This window comes from Wyeomyia smithii, chromosome 1 (genome assembly GCF_029784165.1).
Source record: "Wyeomyia smithii strain HCP4-BCI-WySm-NY-G18 chromosome 1, ASM2978416v1, whole genome shotgun sequence".
NCBI lineage: Eukaryota > Metazoa > Arthropoda > Insecta > Diptera > Culicidae > Wyeomyia > Wyeomyia smithii.
The window spans coordinates 199,679,610-199,698,374 of NC_073694.1; the positions used below are offsets into that span (position 1 = coordinate 199,679,610).

At 38.2% G+C, this 18,765-nt stretch overlaps 2 protein-coding genes across 2 annotated transcripts; one reads left to right on the top strand and one right to left on the bottom strand.

Moving 5' to 3' along the window:
* Nucleotides 1–1,275: 1,275 nt before the first annotated feature.
* LOC129718963 (GTP-binding protein SAR1) lies at nucleotides 1,276–9,331 on the top strand. The gene is made up of 6 exons (XM_055670229.1): nucleotides 1,276–1,452; nucleotides 7,733–7,865; nucleotides 7,929–8,048; nucleotides 8,121–8,186; nucleotides 8,245–8,480; nucleotides 8,542–9,331. The coding sequence occupies exons 2-6, from the start codon at nucleotides 7,823–7,825 to the stop codon at nucleotides 8,656–8,658; spliced, it is 582 nt and encodes a 193-aa protein (XP_055526204.1). The 5' UTR covers nucleotides 1,276–1,452; nucleotides 7,733–7,822; the 3' UTR covers nucleotides 8,659–9,331.
* Nucleotides 9,332–9,435: 104 nt separating this feature from the next.
* On the bottom strand, nucleotides 9,436–11,051 carry LOC129718964 (golgin-45). Its single transcript, XM_055670230.1, has 2 exons — nucleotides 10,863–11,051; nucleotides 9,436–10,780 (listed from the first exon to the last, which is right to left on the bottom strand). Exons 1-2 carry the CDS (start codon nucleotides 10,870–10,872, stop codon nucleotides 9,498–9,500), a joined length of 1,293 nt encoding a protein of 430 aa, XP_055526205.1. The 5' UTR covers nucleotides 10,873–11,051; the 3' UTR covers nucleotides 9,436–9,497.
* Nucleotides 11,052–18,765: the final 7,714 nt, after the last annotated feature.

An 18,765-nucleotide genomic window follows, 5' to 3' on the forward strand; every position in this document is an offset into this window, starting at 1 on the left:
ATTGAGGATGAATGTTTATCCCAAGCATCATCCATTGGTTCTCTGTGTAATTGCAGCTGATCTGGCAATAACGGAGTAGCAACCGCGGGCGGTCAATCATGCTCATGCTCATGCTCATATAAAAATGACGTCTATTCATAGGCCTGCCTGACGCCTTCAGTGTGCTGCCAGAACCGGAGTTTGTTTTGATTTTGGAAAGGGTTGCTAAAACAAATAGATTTAATATTGACTGTTGCTTACAGTGTCCCGAAGGTCCCGAAGAAAATAAAATCGATTCGGCAATTAAGAAGGGCATTTGGTTTTAGAGTTGCGGTTTATGTCGCGGTGAATAAGTTTCAGTGAAACTCACAATAGTCGACTTAGGAACAGGCAGCACGGTATCCTTCTACCAATTTGTAGTTGCTGAGGATCGTGAATAATAATCAATTACAGCTTAAAGCCCATAAACTAAAGTGGTACAGTAGTTAGCGAAATGTGTTCATATCCAGATTTTTACGCATCATAATGGCGGACGCTATAATGCAAAGCTCGTAATAAATTACTAACCCTTTTGACAACTCTGCTTAAGTCAGTTTGAAGTCTTCATACAATTTATCGAAAGAAAAATATATCTGGCAACATTTGTGTTGCCAATTTTTCAGAAATCGCAAATCTGACGTAAGCAGAGAGATTCGTATATTACGAACACGCATTATAGCGACCGCCATTATGGTGCGTAAAAAGCTGGATTGTGCATGCAGAGAAAAATCGGAAGCGACGAGTTTCTCGTCTGACAAGAATTTTCCAGCGAATTTCGTAGTATTTTAATATAATGTAATCTTCGATTCAACACAAAATGTCCCAAAATATGCGACTGTATTATTTTCTAATAGTTTTGATTGTTTTCTAGTCGCAAAACTATTTCAATTTAATCAAAAAACATTAAAACTGCATTGTACTGTGCGTGAAATAATCATACAAAATGACATCGCTAGAAATCTTTGCGTCACTGGACTCACCAGCGAATTGCAGAGTAGTGCTGCAGCGACAATATGTCATTTCTCAATGTTACGTATACTACAAACAGTTCCATCAATGGATAAATAAGCCCCTCACCGGCGACCAGTTTGCGGACACCCAGCACCCGAGTGCGCTACATTCTACGTGACTTCCACGTCAAACATTCTCTTGCGCGTGTACCGAATTCTCTCCCGCAGCTGTCAAAAATTCCTCACAATGGGAGAAAAATGACTACACGTAAGAGAGAAAAAGAGAAAAAAGGTAACGAAGTCGGACGGCCAACAAGCAAGCACACATCAGAGAATCAGAAAAGAGCAAGAAGAAAAGTGTCCATCTCCATCATCGGTTTTGGGGTGAAGAATATTTTCGCGAAGTTCCGTGTTATCTAGCGTTTTAGTGAAAGTTTTCTCCTTCCGGTCTGGATCATCTTCTACGGGCTTTATTCCACGCTAGGTAGGTTGTGATTTGCGGTGAGCGTTCGGGCCCGAAAACGGTTCCAAGTTCGAGTAATTTTTGTTATGCGAAACGATGGGTCATTAGAGTGATGTCTATGGTTTCGCTTTCGTGAGAACGTTTCTTTTTTTACCGTCGCTATTCCACATTTTGTAACGTTTCGTGGCAGCAATTGGCGTTGCCCAACGGTATTGTACAACAGTTTGCATAAGCATGGGGCCTTTGAGTCCGCCGTGTGGTCAACAAGGGGGCCTTTGGATTCAAGGTTCAACAGCGTCACATACGCACAGGTTTGTGTGCGTTGATAGAGGATCGCCCTGCCTGTCTCTGTCCTCTCTTTGTGTGCGAATCTTATCGAACAGGCGGACGACGGTCGAGTAATTACGATTCAAGTTTTAAAAATGAGTTGCTCTTTTTCGACTGGCACCGATTTTGTCAGTGCTTTGGTCGTTATTGGGGAACAGCAAAAAAAAGTGTTATTAGGAAGTAATTCGCTCATCCCAGGTAGAAGTGTAGCATCAACTCAAGCCAAACCATTTGAGGAAGCTAATTTACAATCTCATCTCTCAATGTGTCCTCAAAGGTGAGATTCAAATTTTGGCAGCCCACAGTGAATGGGATAGACTTTCTTTGTTTTGCTCAAAGATTGCCGTAAAATTTATACGTTTCACACTTGATGCTATCTCTTATGATTTGCAAATAGAACAAAATAAACAGCTCACAACTCTTTATGTTCAAAAGAACAAAGCTGGGCATGATTAAAGATCCCTGGTTGGTATTATAAATGCCTATTCAGTTATCAAATTGACTGTAGCTGGACAGATCAAGTATTCCATAATCCGCCAATCATGAAATAGTCGTACTTTAGGTTGACACGATATTTTACTGTACTGTGAACGGGGTGACTTGAAAAACTTAGTTTGCTCCACAATTTCCCGAGAAAAACTTTAAAAAATTGTTATGGTTTGTCCAAATTCAGACAGGATTCTCATTCCGTAAATCGAGACTCAGGAATCCTTTACCAAGGATACGTTGTACTGCCCATAAACGCGTAAGAGTCACACTGCAAAACAAACGTACAATTGACTAAAACGCCGTAGGTTCCTAGGTATATAATTTTTTTTTCGTAGAAAATGCCTTTTCCGGTGGATTTATTTATTTTAGCGCCGTCGGTGCAAATTGAATTCTTGACAATAGGTTATGTTTCCATTTAATTCCACTACAAAAACGGATTTTTTAGTAGAATTAAATGGTAACGTAACCTATTCTCAATATTCAATTCCATTCTACTAAGACGCTCAAAAAGAAATTTATTTGCAGAAAATCTGTTGAAAACTGACTGATTTATTACAATTTTCGTGACGCTCTCGATGATTTCAGTTTTTTAATTTGCAGCTCTCCCACACACAAAAAAAATTATCGAGTGAACACGTAAAAACAACGTAAATTTACGTAAACCTGAATGTTTTCACTGGTTTAGGTAAATAATACGCATAAAAATTGGTGATACAACGCAACAGCTTAATAAAATGCGAATACTTAATTTTGGGTAAAAATTTGTATGGATTTTTTGTTATTAATATTGTTGATTCAAGTTATCCGATTTTACCTAAATGATGACTTCCGTGCAGGTACTCAAAAGTAGGTAAATCAATTTTACCCAAAAGTACCTTCCCGCACAGAAGGACTGATTTGCGTCAAAAATACGCATATTTGGGTGTTTTTATTTTTCTGTGCAGAATGTTGTCATAAGACGTAATTCTACGTCAAAAATATCGCTTCATAATTTTTTAAAGAGAATTTTGTCACACAAGACTACCTTCAAAGCCTTTCAACGAGCCAAAACGCACCATTCTCACAAAAAAATCCCTTACTTGGAATCCGTGATCAGCTTCATGATCTAAACAGACTATATTCACATACGTAACACTCAGGAAGAAATCTTCCAAAAAAGTTGGTACATAATGAACTACTCGGACGGTACCACACTCTGAATAAAATCACTGTTTGAGTTGTTTTTGAAGGCAGTGTACCTGCGCAGCCCTGCATTTGTCTCGTTCCTACTCGAAAAATGCTGCATTGATTTTGTAAATAACTTTTTGACAGTTCCTTATGGGATTTTCTTTGGGGCTCGATAAAGCCGAGAAAAAGAAAATTCATTTTGTGCATTATTTGTCGAGCAGTTGGAGGTACAGAGTACTATGGGGCAACGTGTACCAGGAAAAAACGCCAGCGTTACGTATGTCTTATGTATGTGCTATATTTGTCTCCAGCAAGTACCCCCAGTGAGCAACTGTTCAGCAATGCTGACCAGATTTACGACCTGCTTCGCAACACGAGAAAGCAGCTAAACTGATGTTTATGGCATGAATTGCTATTTGCCCGTAGTTAGTTCGTCTAAAGTTAGATCTTGAACAGTAACTAGATCTTAAGGGTCCCTATCGGTACATTCAGGTTGATTTGCTCCAGAAGGTTGGGAGAGTCAATGTTATCAAGCAACAACTTGGCAGCAAATTTAGATCTAATTTTTACACCAGCATACACGCGAAATACCAGCTAAACTAAAAGAGTTAGATGCTTGGTGTCAAAGAGTAGACTTCTATGCTCAATTTAGCTATCAACAAAACCCATGTTTATCACACATTTCAGAGAGGAAATAGCAATTCAGTTTTCAAACTAGGAGAAAGGCAAAACATTTGGTTTCACATTTTTTTCTTTCTAAGTGCTTCTTATTCTCTCTAATTTGACGTTTTTAGGACACTATTGATTACGAAATTTTTTTAAGCTTTCCAACAAAACCAACAGAATTGAGCTAGCTACCATACTTCTTTTGCTAGAGCTCGTTAAAAGGAAACAAAACCGAAAACTGAAAAAGTGAATAACTGCCTAGTTAAATTTTGGCCATATGCGTAGAAGGATTTTTTCCATTAAATAGGGTCCTCTATCACCTCTTGAAGGATTTTAAGTGAGCTCCCTTACTCTCTGTATATGACCAGACCCCAGGCAACAGAACATCTTCAACTAAGATTTCAAAAAGTTTAGAGCCAGTGCATAATGATGTTATCCTCGGTAGTTGCCGACATCACGCTTGTCCCCTTTTTTTTGTGGATAGGGGACATAAATGATTGTTTCCACATCTCCGGAAATATCGCCTGTGATAGTGACGCGTTGAAAATGATAGTTAGCGTAAAAAAGTGGATTTTCGGCAAGTTGTTCTAAGGCCCATTCACCAAAAATTCGACGCTGCGGCAAGTCGTTCTGCTTTAATTCTTGTACGAGCTGTATTTTGTAAGGCTTTACACCAAGATCCCTTCGTAAAATCTTCCATGTAGTCGAATAACACAAGCCCAATTGCTGCGAACGGCGTCGAAATGACATTTCACGGTTTTCCACTACACTGGCTGATACGGCAGCAATATTTTCTTCTGTACGCACTCTATGTATACGTGTTGGTGGGTTTATGTCCAACAGAGTAAAACTGGTTTGAAATTTCGTTACAATAGCTTGCTCAGTAGGTCGATTATGACGACCATAAAATGGTCGTAATGCGCGAACAACATTTTTCACAGAGGACGAATTTTGGTAATAAAATTCGATAAAGGCGTAAGTCTGTTCATGGTGAAATGGCAAACCAAACTGAGTACATTAGACTTTGACAGCTGTCAGGATTCCCGCGTGAACTGTCAAATCTGAATACACGAAAAACCAAGTAGCAAAAAAATTACCCTTTATTTACTCAGAATTTTTATTGTGTGTTCTGCTACAAACGGTGACATATCAACACTATTACATATATTTTAAGCTTTATTTCATTAAGAGATTGTAATTGCTTCCGCAGTTAAGTAAATATAATTGTAGGAAAATTGTAAACCTACTTGTCAAGAAAAAAAAGAGATTTAAAATTCTACCTCAATCTAATCTTACACCTATCTTACTGACTATAAAGTGAGCTAATCGTTGTAATTGAGGATTGCAACGATTTTTGTCGGATGCAAAAAGATTACAAATTTTCTCACGAGATTCGGCTACCAAGAAAAACAGTTGATGGGAGTTCATTTGTTTTACACTTCTCATTTATAAAGCTCCAAAAACGCTTCATGTTATTTTCTTTCCTCTGAACATATCTATTGTAGAGATGAGCAGTAATGTCCATTTCAGCAACCGCATTTTGATTATATTTCTGCCCACATATGAATATCTTCATTGCGACCATCTCAATTGACTTTTGTCAAAAAAAGACCAATCAGATGCTTCAAAAATCACATCCGTGACATCACTAGCCAATCTCAAACTGAGCTTAAAAAGATCCTTAAAAATCTTGATGCCATAAAACTTGAAAATACACAAAACTTCAAAAAAAGTAGTACAAAACTACGAAACTTAACTAGAAACCAGAAAAAATGTTTTAATTCACAGAAACGCTCACAGCTGTTCATAATCCCACTCATAATTTTCGTGAAAAGAAAGATAAAAAACATGCTCAAATTTTGTTAATTGGTAGAAATCAGATTTCAATATAAAGTTAGAAATTGCAACAATGGTTCAAAAAAAAAAACAAATTTTTCAAGGCCAAAAAACTTAAACTTCTCGCCCTACTACAAGCTGTCGACGTGGAATGTGAAAATTGATGTGAATATATACGGTTTAGAAGAGTTGATTAGTGAACATTTTATGAAAATGACTACGACATTTTCTGCACTTCACATGGAATACTTTCCGTGGTCTTCAGCGGTTTCGAAAAGCTCCAATTGTGCACATTGCGTCTGATGTAATACCTCGTTTGAAAGTTATACATCTCAGGGGCTGAGTTGCATTCCTAAGCCATAAAATGTCGGAAAATTATCAGCAGCAAAAAACTGTTGGCCGAACTAATTTGCCCCCTTTTTCAGTTTTAAAATAAAATAGTAATAAAAATAAAATACTTTCAAAATCGTATTTTATCCAATAAGTAACGTTGTAATAAATAGACACGCTTATAATTTCTGTGTGTATTATGAGTTTAAGATACACATCATAAGTATTTCATTAGTGCGACTTTATGGCTTTTATAAGCGTGGAAATATCATACCAGCACCTTATGAAATCAGCTATTGACAAGGATTAGATCGATAAGTTTGATCCCAGCGGATGCAACATCCGTTCGGTGTTGGGTTGAAAATTGGCGAAAAAAACATGTAAGCACTTCTGATAGATTTGTCATCATTTCGTAAAACATGTACTTTATGACATCTAGACAATTTTGTATTCGTGAATGAAAGCAACGTCGAAAGTGATAGACAATAAAATGCGACCCATGTTTATTAGATTTTCTTATTTTATTATTAGATACAATGCATGATTTATTCATTAACGGAATATGCAAACATGCTTTACTATCAGTGCTCCATTGTTTCGTATATGAGCAAAATACAAGTAGAATGACATTGATCACACGAGCAAAAACTTCAGCAGATGTAAACATTTCTAAGATACTTTTGTCAACAAACCAGAAACGAAGGAAATAATGACTATCAGAAATGAAATCCTTGCGTAAAAATGTCATTTTTATTTTTGGTCCTTATGTTACACGAGACAATTCGAAGTGGATATTTTGTGAAACTGTGGATTTAATTCTAATCTAGTTTAATAGACAAAATAATTGTGCACGACTTTTGGAAGTTTACGTTACGACGGTGGTGTTTATTCTGTTTACCTTGTTGAAGTCCGTGCTAGGGAAGTCAGGAATTCGATGTTGAATTTTTTCGTCCATTTTCACGGCTATGCAGTCAAGCAATTTTATAACAAAATTGCTGCGCTTTATCTATTCAACGTCCTAAAATCATGTCGTAGAATTATTAACATAGTCAAACAATTATTACCTTTAAAGCAAAATTGTATTACAAAGTTTGTGTTGCATTACAATGCAAGACGCCCCATTTTACGGTATGTGTTTATTACTTGCGAACAGAATCAAGCAAAGCAAGGGTTAAAAAAGGTATAGACATTAAGTTGGAGCCATCCCAACCCACGAAAGTAATTGGTTCTGAAATGCTCAGAATTTTTGTGTACAGTTTCGAGACGCTGATTTAGTGCTAGTCAGATTTTTTGGCATTAATATTTACATGATGTTTGCCGCTGCGAATCACTTATCGATATGTCAGGCGCTCATTCAGCGTAGTACCGAAGCAATTACTCTCGAGACCTAGAAATTCTATTTATGTTACGTAGAAGAAAAAATAACCAGCATCATTTACCAACACTAACATCCGTTGTCTCATTGTTTACACTTTTTACTATGCAGATACTACTCGGTTCTTTGCGTTCAGCATCGTCAAATCGCTTGCCGCTTTAGCTTTCGTCAGAATTCAGATATCTTAGGAACGCCGCCAGCATGTTCATTTGGGATTGGTTTACCGGAGTGCTTGGATATTTAGGTGAGTCCCTCTTAACTTCACTTGAAGCTCACATACCGCTTAATCCAAACATCTTTTCATTAGGGCTCTGGAAAAAATCTGGCAAGCTACTGTTTCTCGGTTTGGACAATGCCGGTAAAACGACACTGCTGCACATGCTCAAGGACGACAGATTAGCACAGCATGTGCCCACGCTACATCCCAGTAATTATCTTGCCACTTTCAGCTAAAACAAAAATCGTACAACTAATTCCCTCTCTATTATCAATCCGACAGCATCCGAAGAACTCTCGATCGGTAACATGCGATTCACCACGTTCGATTTGGGTGGACACACGCAAGGTAGGACATGCACTGAAACGAACGAGCCAAAAAAATCTAATCCAACTTTCCTCCGCAGCTCGCCGCGTTTGGAAAGACTATTTCCCGGCAGTGGATGCGATCGTCTTCCTGATCGACGCCTGGGACCGCAGCCGTTTCACCGAGAGCAAAAACGAGCTGGACTCGCTGCTAACTGATGAGGCCTTGTCCAACTGTCCGGTGTTGATTCTTGGCAACAAAATTGACAAACCGGGTGCCGCTAGCGAGGACGAGCTGAGGAACCACTTTGCACTGTATCAACTCACGACCGGCAAGGTAAGAATGGTTTCGTAATTTTTAACCGTGCTCTAAATTCTGAATTGTACGATTGAAACAGGGCAAAGTACCTCGCAACGAGCTGCCCGGACGTCCTCTTGAACTGTTTATGTGCTCCGTGCTGAAGCGGCAAGGTTACGGAGAAGGCTTCCGTTGGCTTGCCCAGTACATTGACTAATGGCGGGGTGCGTTTGTGCTTGGCTGAGGTGGAGGCGATTGAACAATAGTAGAAACAACAACAACATCAGCAGCAAAGGTTATACTTACAATTATAGTGCAGCGAAACACACACACACACACACACACACAGATCTTAGGACGATTAAAGGAGTTTCGAGCGTTGGGGTAAAGAGAAGTATTCTGGGACGCGTGATATTTAATAAAAAAAATAGTAAAAAACCAATTGAGCATCATGCTTAAATGTGGTGACTAAACATTCATAAAAAAAAAACTCTTATCTACAAGACAAACGGTGAAATGTGCCGTCTTTCGTCTAAATTAGATAATTGGAAACAACGGACAATTTAGAATTACCGAAGCCCATCAAAAATAATCGTTTACTGTTTGAGCTCGTTTCTCATTTCTGTTTTCATTCGCGTTATGGCATTTCTGTTTCGTCATGTTATTAGTTATAAACTGGGCATTTAGTTAACTCTTCCTATCCCTCTCATCGCAAAAAGACATGCGGCAAAACGTAATTCCGGTTTTTAAAAGCATGGATAGAATCCCTTAAACAGTTTACAATTTACGGTCCCCTTCTATAAACAGTAAAAAAAAAACAAACAAGGAAGTCAGACGGTATGTAAGAGTATCTACCAATCAATAAAATCTCCAGGTTTTTAGATATAAAATTAGTTGAAAGACAGTTATCCGAATGTTTACCCCCGTTCGAGTATTAAGAAAAAATTGATTTCTTTCTAGAAATGAAATTTCTTGTTATGGGAAACGTCAAGCGTTAAAAGTGCGATGTTGCGATTTTATTGCCAAAATTTACAAGATAAAAGATTAAAAACGGCTTTAATTGGCAGTAGTTAGTGTAGCAGAATTGATTACGGAGCTGTCCACTACTTCAAATTCTTCATCCTGCGCCTGTCGATCGATGGCGGCCGCTTCTCGGTTGCTCACGTACGCTTTCATGGAGGGAATCGAAGGGAAAGCCTGTCCAAAAATGGCACGAAACGCCTCATCGGGGCTCATCAGCGGTTCGTTCGAGTGCTGCAGTGCTTGAATGGCGGATTTTTCTGCCCCGCACAGTGGCTCCAGTCCGGTAAAGTCGAGCGCTTCCGGCATTCCCAGTGCCGGATGGGCTAGCACCAGTTGTTCGGAAATGTTGACACTTTCCGCTGTCAGTTCAAGCACGTTGGAGGACTTCAGTTCGACTTCTTTCTGGTTCGAAAGAAATTTAAGATTGCGCAGAATATCGGTCTGCATTTCACGCAGCTTACCGGTCACCTCGAGCAGTCCTTTGTTGGAAGCCAGCAGCAAGGAATTCTTCTGCAGCAGACTAGTTTTCCAACGGGCCAATTCTTCAACCATTAGACTGCTGGCAAGAAACTTGCTCCGCCATACCTCGCTCTGGCCTGCTAGAAACTCGATTTGTTCCGTATGCGAGGAAAGATTCTCTGCCGAGTTCAGCAGCTTCCGCGCCAAATGCAATTTATCCTCGGTTAAAACATTAACCTTCGTCTGTAAATCCTCACCAACGGCAGCCACCAGTAAGTTTTTCAGTTCTGAGTTAACCTGCGCTTGAAATTTCAGCTGGCTCTGATAATAATCACGTTCCTTTGTCAAAGCTTCAATCTGCTTCTCAAATTTCTGCCTATCAGCATTAGATTCTTCTGTAGCGCCCATATCGCCTTTCAGTTCTTTGTTAGTGATTGTGGACATTTGCGACACAAGCACATTCAGGTCGAGGTTGTTGCGGTCACTTATTTTAATTCGATTTTCGTTGTTCTTGAATGGGATAATCGGATTAACGGCCCCTTTATAGGGCTCGAACGGAACAAAGCGAGGTTCTTTGCTCCGCAATCCGCTGGTTGTTTTGTTGGAGTTTGGAACCAACTTTGGTACCAAGTTGAAAATGGTACCCTTTGGTACTGTTGGGGCCAGCGAGGCACTTCGGGTTGTGTTTAATTCAGTCGGGCGATAGATTGGATTTGCTCCGGAATGAGGCAGCAATCGCTGCAAGTCGAAGTCTGTCGGTAACTTAATCTCACTATTGCCAGTCGATGCTTTGCGTTGCGGTGCCGAGCTGGTCACATGCAGCGACTCTGTTTCCATACCATCGCCCCGAGTTCGAGCTGAAATATTGTTACGAGTTTTATGGGAAAAGTGAGATTTGATTTAAAAACTGCTCAGACTAAGGGCAAATTGAGAGCTCACCTGAATTCATTCTAAACAACGAAAAACTGATTGTCAACGTCTATTTGGGAATACGAAGCTGATAAGAAGTTGTCGATAAGAGGTTCTAATCTATGGTACGATCTGATAGATGGTGCCGTATTTAGGACGAAGTGCAAACTTCGGGTTTCAAAACAGTCGGGCAAAGGAAACAACAAACAAACACAAAAACTTCGAAACAACTATCACAGTCTAGGCAAGGATGCCAAATATACAGATCCTGTACTGTATACTTTCAGCCAGTATTTTATTCGTGTCCCAATAAGTGCTTGGGGTTGTGGAAGTTAGGCTTGTAATCCGACCTTAAATCTCGGAAAAATTTCTGAAAGAAAACTTAGGTCTATAACCGTGTTTCTTCCTATGTACTCTCGAATCAGGTATTTTTCCCGCTTAGCCAAATGTCGGATATCCAGAAGAAATCGAAGAAAAACTAGTTCTCGCTTAGTTTAATGGCGGACGCCCAGCAGAATCGAACAGAAGTAATAAAAGAGCAAAAGTAGAGCGTTGGTTGTCGTCAACGCAAATACAATATAATTACAATCAGGCGCAAATATTCCACGTTGGGCGAAGAAACAGATTTTAAAGCCTACTCGCACCTATACAAATTCCCATTCGGAACTGCTTGTGAAAACCGAATCGGCCATAAATTCTGTACAAATCTGTATAAAAAATCAAAATTCTGTATGAACTCTGTATTCTGTATCATTTCTGTATCGTGGTCAAAAAATTTGTATAATACAGAAAATTCTGTATACTTGGCAGCCCTTCTTTCAGCATTTTAACCACCACGCTCATTATTTGTTACTCTAAAGTGAGTTAGATATGACCCATTTTTGAAAAAAGTGGAGGTACCCTAATTTGAGTACTTTTACGGTTACTCACTTCTGAGTAAGGGCGTCATACGTCAAAAACTGATTAGAATCTACTCTGTTTATGCAAACCAGGAATTAACAAAAATGAGTACAAGTTACCCAGTTTGCCTAAATTTGGAAATTTGATGATTTCTGATTCTTGTAAATCTGACTCAATAAATAAAATAAATTCAGAACAATCAAAATCATAGATTTATTTTTCATCGAAACATTATAAAAGTTTTAAATCATTCACGTGTCCTTATATAATGCGGCAACCAACCGGTTCACAGTTGCCCGTGAACTGTGGCTCATGTTTTTGTACAGTACGCACACCAGAATATCCGTCATCATCCGTCACCAAACACTGCGAAGGATTTAAATTGTATCGATTGCATGTATTTGGCACTGTACATCGATACAAATGTTTCCGTTCATTATCACTAATAAAAGCCCGACCTAAAACGGCATCGCAGGACACACAACATGCGGTTGTTCATTTTGAAGAGATGTTTTTTATGTTTTCAAATCCTCTGCAATAATGATGTTGGGCTGAAATTGTTATGGAATATTGTTACATGTTGTTTGTAAAATGTAATTGATTAGGAAATTATTGATTTGATGAAAGATCAAATACTTACTGCTAGCAAACGAATAAAAAGCGACATCAATTGTTCTTCGGAAACAGATAATATCGCTGTTGAAAACTTTTGACATATACATATACTCAGGGGTGAGTAAACATCATGGATAATAACTCAAAACTGAGTAAACATGGTAGTTATGAAAATTTGGGTAAATGTAACTCAATTATCCAGTACCCGATAACTCACTTTTTGACATTTTGCGTAAGAATACCAAACTGAGTAGATCCTAATCAAATTAGAGTTAAAATAAAGCAGCGTGACTGGCGTCAAGCAGGTACCAAAAACCGGTTCGCAGTTATACGAGGCGGAAATAAAACTGAAAGAACGCAAAACTACCGCAGCGACATCTGTTCAAGACTAGATGAACCACAACCGTTCCAGGAACCAAAAATGTCCCAGGTATCTTCTTCTACTATGGAACCATTCAAATATTATTGTGCATTTAAATAAAAATGATCAAATCGTCGCTGATGATCTGGCAGTCAGGCTCACTTCCGATGTTTATTTTTGTTGTTCTCGCAACACTGCAACCATCTCAGCCGCCACTGCGCTGTCACTACGGCTTACAAAAACAAATACATTGAAATCATTCCCGCAGTTCATGTTGTGTGAACACCGTGAACACGCATTTATTCTATGTGTTTGTAAAGTCGGAAGAAAGTTCGGAAGTCGGAAGTCCGACTTCCGAGCTTTAATTTAGTGCTGGCGCCACAATACATAACGCGGAATTTGGCAATTTTCATTACCCACCCACCCCCAAACAAAACAATATCGCACGCTTAGCCTTGGGGCTAATAGCGGTCTCGATCAACTAGATTAGTTGAGAGAATTCGTTATCGATATTGTTTTTGGCACATTTTGCTTGTGTAGGATAAGTACAACGATACACCGTGCCCCAGTGCTGAGTCAAGAAAATTTCCAGCTCGAAAAGATCCTCGACTCGATCGGGAATCGAACCCGATATCACAACCGTGTGGGAGAGCTAGCCGACCGACATCGCTAACCACAGAACCACGGAGACCACCCACCCACCCCCACGTAACGCAATTTTACATGTTTGATACACGCAAAGTAACGCTTCGCCGAATACCCCCTCACCCCTGAGCGCGTTATGTATTATATGAATGATCCCTATATAAAATAGAATTCCGTAACGCTTGATCTTATTGATATTATTCCGTCAGTCTCTGAGGTGTACGGTACATTTTGAATCGTTCTAAATCAAAAATAATAAGCGGTGACATGTAGGTTTTTTAACATGAAAATGTTCGCTGATGTTCAGGAAAGATATTTGAGAAAAAATAATAGGTATCTAATTACTTAATTTGAGATATTAATCACAAAACTACGTAAAACATGCAAAATTACGACTTTCTGTGCTAAACTTGCCTCTGAATCAGAATTCAAAGCGATGACAAATGATTCTTTTTTCACTAAAATGTTTGTCAATGTTCAGGAAAGACATTTGAGGAAAAATAATCTGTATCTGTTCACTAAAACTTGAGATATCATTCACAAAACTACGTAAAACATGCAAAATAATGACTTTTTATACTTAATTCGACTCCAAATCAAAATTAAAAGCGATGACATGTGATTCTGTTTTTCATTAAAATGTTCGTTGATGTTCAAGAAAGACATTTGAGAAAAAATAATGGGTATCTTATTGCTTAAAGTTGAGATATTACTTTGAAAACTACGTATGTTTGAAGATGATTTTCTGCATACAGAAAAATACATTAAAATACTCTTTTTGAATTTTTTTTTATACATATGATATATGCAAAATTTTGACTTTTTGAGCATGAGCTCAATTCGCGTGTAAATTATTTTTTTTTTCAATAAAATGTTCGTTGTTCCTTTTAACATCTACAAATATTTTCTAGCAGAAGAATTTATGTTTTAATTTGGTGCGAGTCGAGCAGAAAAAAATTACATTTCTGATATTTTCGTAGTTTTGTGAATAGTAACACATTACGGGATTCGAAATACTCTTTTACTTTTACCAAAACTAGATTTTTGGACATTTGGCTGGAAGAATGGCCGCATTGCATTGGTTTAATCTTTTTTTTTTAATTTCCACGTAGTTATGTGGATTAAAACGTTAACTTCTTCTCAGATGTGTTCCTTGGACACCAACAAACATTTTCGGTATAAAAATTCACATGTTATCTCTTTGAATATGATTATATAAGAGAACTAAGCATGAATGGTCACGCTAAATTCTTCTTACGTTGATTCCTTTCTTCTAAAAGTTACATAAAAAGAGGCTTTACTGTGAACGATTGACGAATATCCGGTTATCACCCGAATGTGGTATATTCGGAACTGGGATGACCCCACATAACATTTTCCAAAATAACGACTTCTGATTTCAAGAAAATAATCTAAAGCGGTATTTGGCCAACCATTTCAATACTTCCGAAACTTCCGAACTCCATACGTCATTTCGAAATCCGAAATGGCGACTTCCAGTTTCTGTAAAACATCCCCAAATCACAAAATGCAATCCAATATGGGTATTTCCGTTCTGTGCGTTCTCAAAATGTTAAAGTACTTAAAGTGATGATGGACGTAAAAGATGTGAAATATTTTTGAAGTGAGTTGTGCTAATAATGCAATGAATTATTTTATATTATTTTCTTTGTAGTTCTACGTCAGAAAATGTATTTTAACAATAAGGTTACCACGCGGCGCTAGTGTACAAGTGACGTCTGTTTGTGGTTCTAGCATTTGCTACTTTTCCAGTGGCGGGTAGATATCGTTAGCTGTATTTTTATCTATACGGTTTTTAGTGTTCTGAATCGGTTCTCAGCACCTAGGACGGTTCTTGGTACCTAGCTTGATGGAATCATTTTGACCAGGGAGGTGACGTAGGGAGTCTACATGAAGAGAAGACAAGATGCTCACCACATACATAAGACATACGTAACACTGGCTTTTTTGCTGGTATACGTTGCCCCACAGTACACCGTACCCTGTCCTGTCCAACTACCCGACAAACAATGAACAAAATGAATTTTCTTCAAGGGGCTCGTGTTGCTGTCAAACTCCATACATTTTCTATCTACCACATATTGATTCTGCTACCAGCGTTTCTGGTACCCACTGGTACTGGTTTTTGGTGTGTTTGCCTTAAAACAAGTGAAATAGAGTAAACGCCCTATTTTGTCGGAGACTTATTCTCGAGTAATTGTCGTTTTAGGTGGAATAAAACAAGAGCTCAGCATTTGTTTTCAGTACAATGTGCACTTTCAATGAATAAGATAAGTTTTGTAAGCATTTGAAATAAAATATTACCGCCGTGATGAATTTATGATTGGTAGGCAGAATGTTGACGTTTATAGGCCCCTGATTTTCTTTCTCTGGGCATTATCGAGCCCCAAAAAAAAATCCATAAGGAACTGTCAAAAAGTTCTTTACTAAATAAATGCAGCATTTTTCGAGTGGGAACGAGACAAGTTCAGGGCTGCGCAGGTACACTGCCTTCATAAACTACTAGAAAAGTGATTTTATTTAGAGGGTGGTACCATTCGAGTAGTTCATTTTTTTCAACTTTTTTGTAAGATTTCTTCCTGAGTGTTACTGAGTGTATTATGTATATGTGCTCGCCGTAATGGCAGGGACGAATGACCGTTTGGGGTTAAAGTCCCTTAAAAAAAATCAATCAATCACTGTAATGGGAACTATCACAATAGAACGATGTTGACAGTTGCCTTAACGGTGAGTGCCTCGTCTCCTCTTTATGTGTATAGGCTCCCTAGGATGACATCATGCTATCTTTTTGTATATTAAATGAGTGAAAAGTCTTCCAGACTAAAGTGGTAGGAATATGCAAGTTTTGCTGGGCTGCATTTCAACCCTGTCCCACTCACGAAGTTTTTCATGATTTGATTACTTTATGCCTTGTTCACACTACGCCGCATATCACTTGATATCGCCAGATGATATCGAATATCACTTCGGGTGTTCACACTACAGTTAGATGATGTGGTTGGACATTAGGGTGGGGTAAAGTGATAAATTTTCCAGAACCAAGTTTTTTTTGGTTCTTTTTGGGGTCCCAAACAACCCTAAACTTACCGGAAGTCGATTGGTTTTGGCACATTGCATTTTAAATTTGTATGAAAATTAATATGGGCCTACTTTCTTGCATTTATCTGTCTAGAGTGCTTAATAATATTTGAATAATGCACTACATTTTGTTAAAGTATAGTATTTTAGATGCCTAACATCTTTGCAAAAGACACTGCAGAGCTAGGGTGTCCCTAAGAAGAGCTATAGCTGTTCAAAGTTGAGTGTGTCGATTTAAATGCTGAAAATTTTGTTTTCTGCCAACATTACCAGAAGTAGCCTGTCGTAACGAGTTTATACACTCAGCTGGATCAAGCAAACAAATTTAGGTCAATATTCTGGGCATAGGTAGAATTTACAACGTATTTCAGAGGTTGCTTCCGATGGAAATCTGGCTGACGCCGGTACACTGGCAGTGTTGGCAGAAAACATGATTTGCGCCTGGTCAACGCTACTTGTTTTGGCGCCATTTTGAACAGAACTGAGCTGAGCATCCATAAAGAGGCAAAAAGAGCTTACATACATTAAATTTTCTCTGAGCGTGGTTGTTGAGTATGAGAGCATCCAAAAAAATCCAAAATTTTAGTTGTTATCGACTGCAGTAAAACTGGTAGATCCTACGATAGATCGTAAATAAAAGATATTCAATACATAAGTAACTTTTGAAATCAATCAAAGACGTTGTGATAAAAAACATAGACAAACGATAAATATTGAACCAAAGCTTACGTTATAGGGCCGTTTTTTACGGACACTTCAAAACATCAGCCATCCACTGTGTCAGTTCGTTTTTATATTAACTTCATTTTATTAGAATTTTTTCATCCAAAAACGAAAACTAACAAAATAATAGCAATACAACATTATTCGGTTACTGCTTGTTTTGTTTTTGATCTCTTCTTCACCCAACTCTGGTGACTTTTTTCTTGTGTTGTTATATGTGTGGGTGAGTGTGTGTTCTCGCTTTTCTCGTTTTTTCTCGCTGTAGCAGCGATGTACACGTGTATTCGTACGGTATTATAGTTTACGAGTTTGCGTGTATGTGGTTGTTAAATATGCACGATACGGTTTTCAATTTGTTTGTTTGTTGAAAGGTTCATCAGTATCGGTCGTTTAACGGGTTTTCGGTGCAAGTATGCGCGTGGAGTTGTTTATTAGTTTGCATTTTCGGGTATTAGTGTAACTTTTTTTTTATGTTCTGTTCCAAAATAGATTTTTTTCCGCTTCTTCTGTTGGTTATACTGTATTGTTGTTTGTGTGTTCAATACCTGTGTAATATTATCAAACATGTGGTTGTATGCTTGACAGAATTCTTGCAAACCAAAGGTAAATTCTGTTTCTGTCAGCTAACACCAACAATTTAAACTCGTAAGTTTGCACGACGTACGAACGGAAATAGAGTCGTTGAGTTATGATTCTAAATTACACTTTTACCGCCTGGTTAATTCCTGATTTAAAAAAAAAGAAGAGAGGAAAGGGGAGGATGGGGAAATATCAATCATGGGGTCTAGACAAAACAAACAGTAAGTAACACTTGGCAACGGACAAACTTAACAACGATTTTCCTACATCTGCTAACAACTAAGGCCGGATCTGCAAGTTGCAAAACGGTGTATATATTTGTGTATGTGAGTGTGTGTGTCATCGGTGAAAGCACGGCAGCTGCTTTGCTTATAGTGTGTCTGTGTGTGTGTGAGAGAGTTTTTTTTCTGTTAAGTTAAACCATTGAACCCTGAATTTTTTTGCTAATAGATTATCTACTACTGTTTGAAATTTCGATTCCTTTCGTACTGTGCTTCAACCGCGCGCCATCGTATATTGATTATACAATTGTGTTGTATTTTTGTTTTGTTTTTGTTTTGCTTCCGATTCAATAAAAATCTTCCCCCCGTTAGTCTTTCGCGGTTTTTCCTTTCGCCGCCGCTAGCATGCATTACTTTGGGAATTTAAATAATGAGCTTTTTTTACTGTCCATCCTACTGCCCCGCGTGTGTAGCTTTGCTTTCTATTTTTTCCCCTTCTTTAATTGTAGTTTGTTTATCGTTAATTATTAATAATCATGTTAACATTTGTTTTTTTTTTTTGGTTAATATTAAGTCTAACTAATATTCTCCATCTTGTTTTCTTTTAATGTTTCAGTTTTGTTTAGCTCCCTCACTTTACCGCCTTCGCTGTTCTCTGTTCGTGACTGGTTTCTAGTGTTTTTTGCTACTGTTCGATTTGTGTGTTGTGTATTAAGTGTGTATTTTTCGCCCTTCTTTCTGTTCTACCTTTTTTGTTTTTGTTCTATTTATTTTTTTCTCTATCACTTCG

Coding starts and splice junctions, on each gene's coding strand:
- LOC129718963 (XM_055670229.1), top strand. CDS start 7,823: ATGTTCATTTGGGATTGGTTTACCGGAGTGCTTGGATATTTAG. Junction 7,866..7,928: donor CGGAGTGCTTGGATATTTAG/GTGAGTCCCTCT, acceptor TCTTTTCATTAG/GGCTCTGGAAAAAATCTGGC. Junction 8,481..8,541: donor ATCAACTCACGACCGGCAAG/GTAAGAATGGTT, acceptor CGATTGAAACAG/GGCAAAGTACCTCGCAACGA.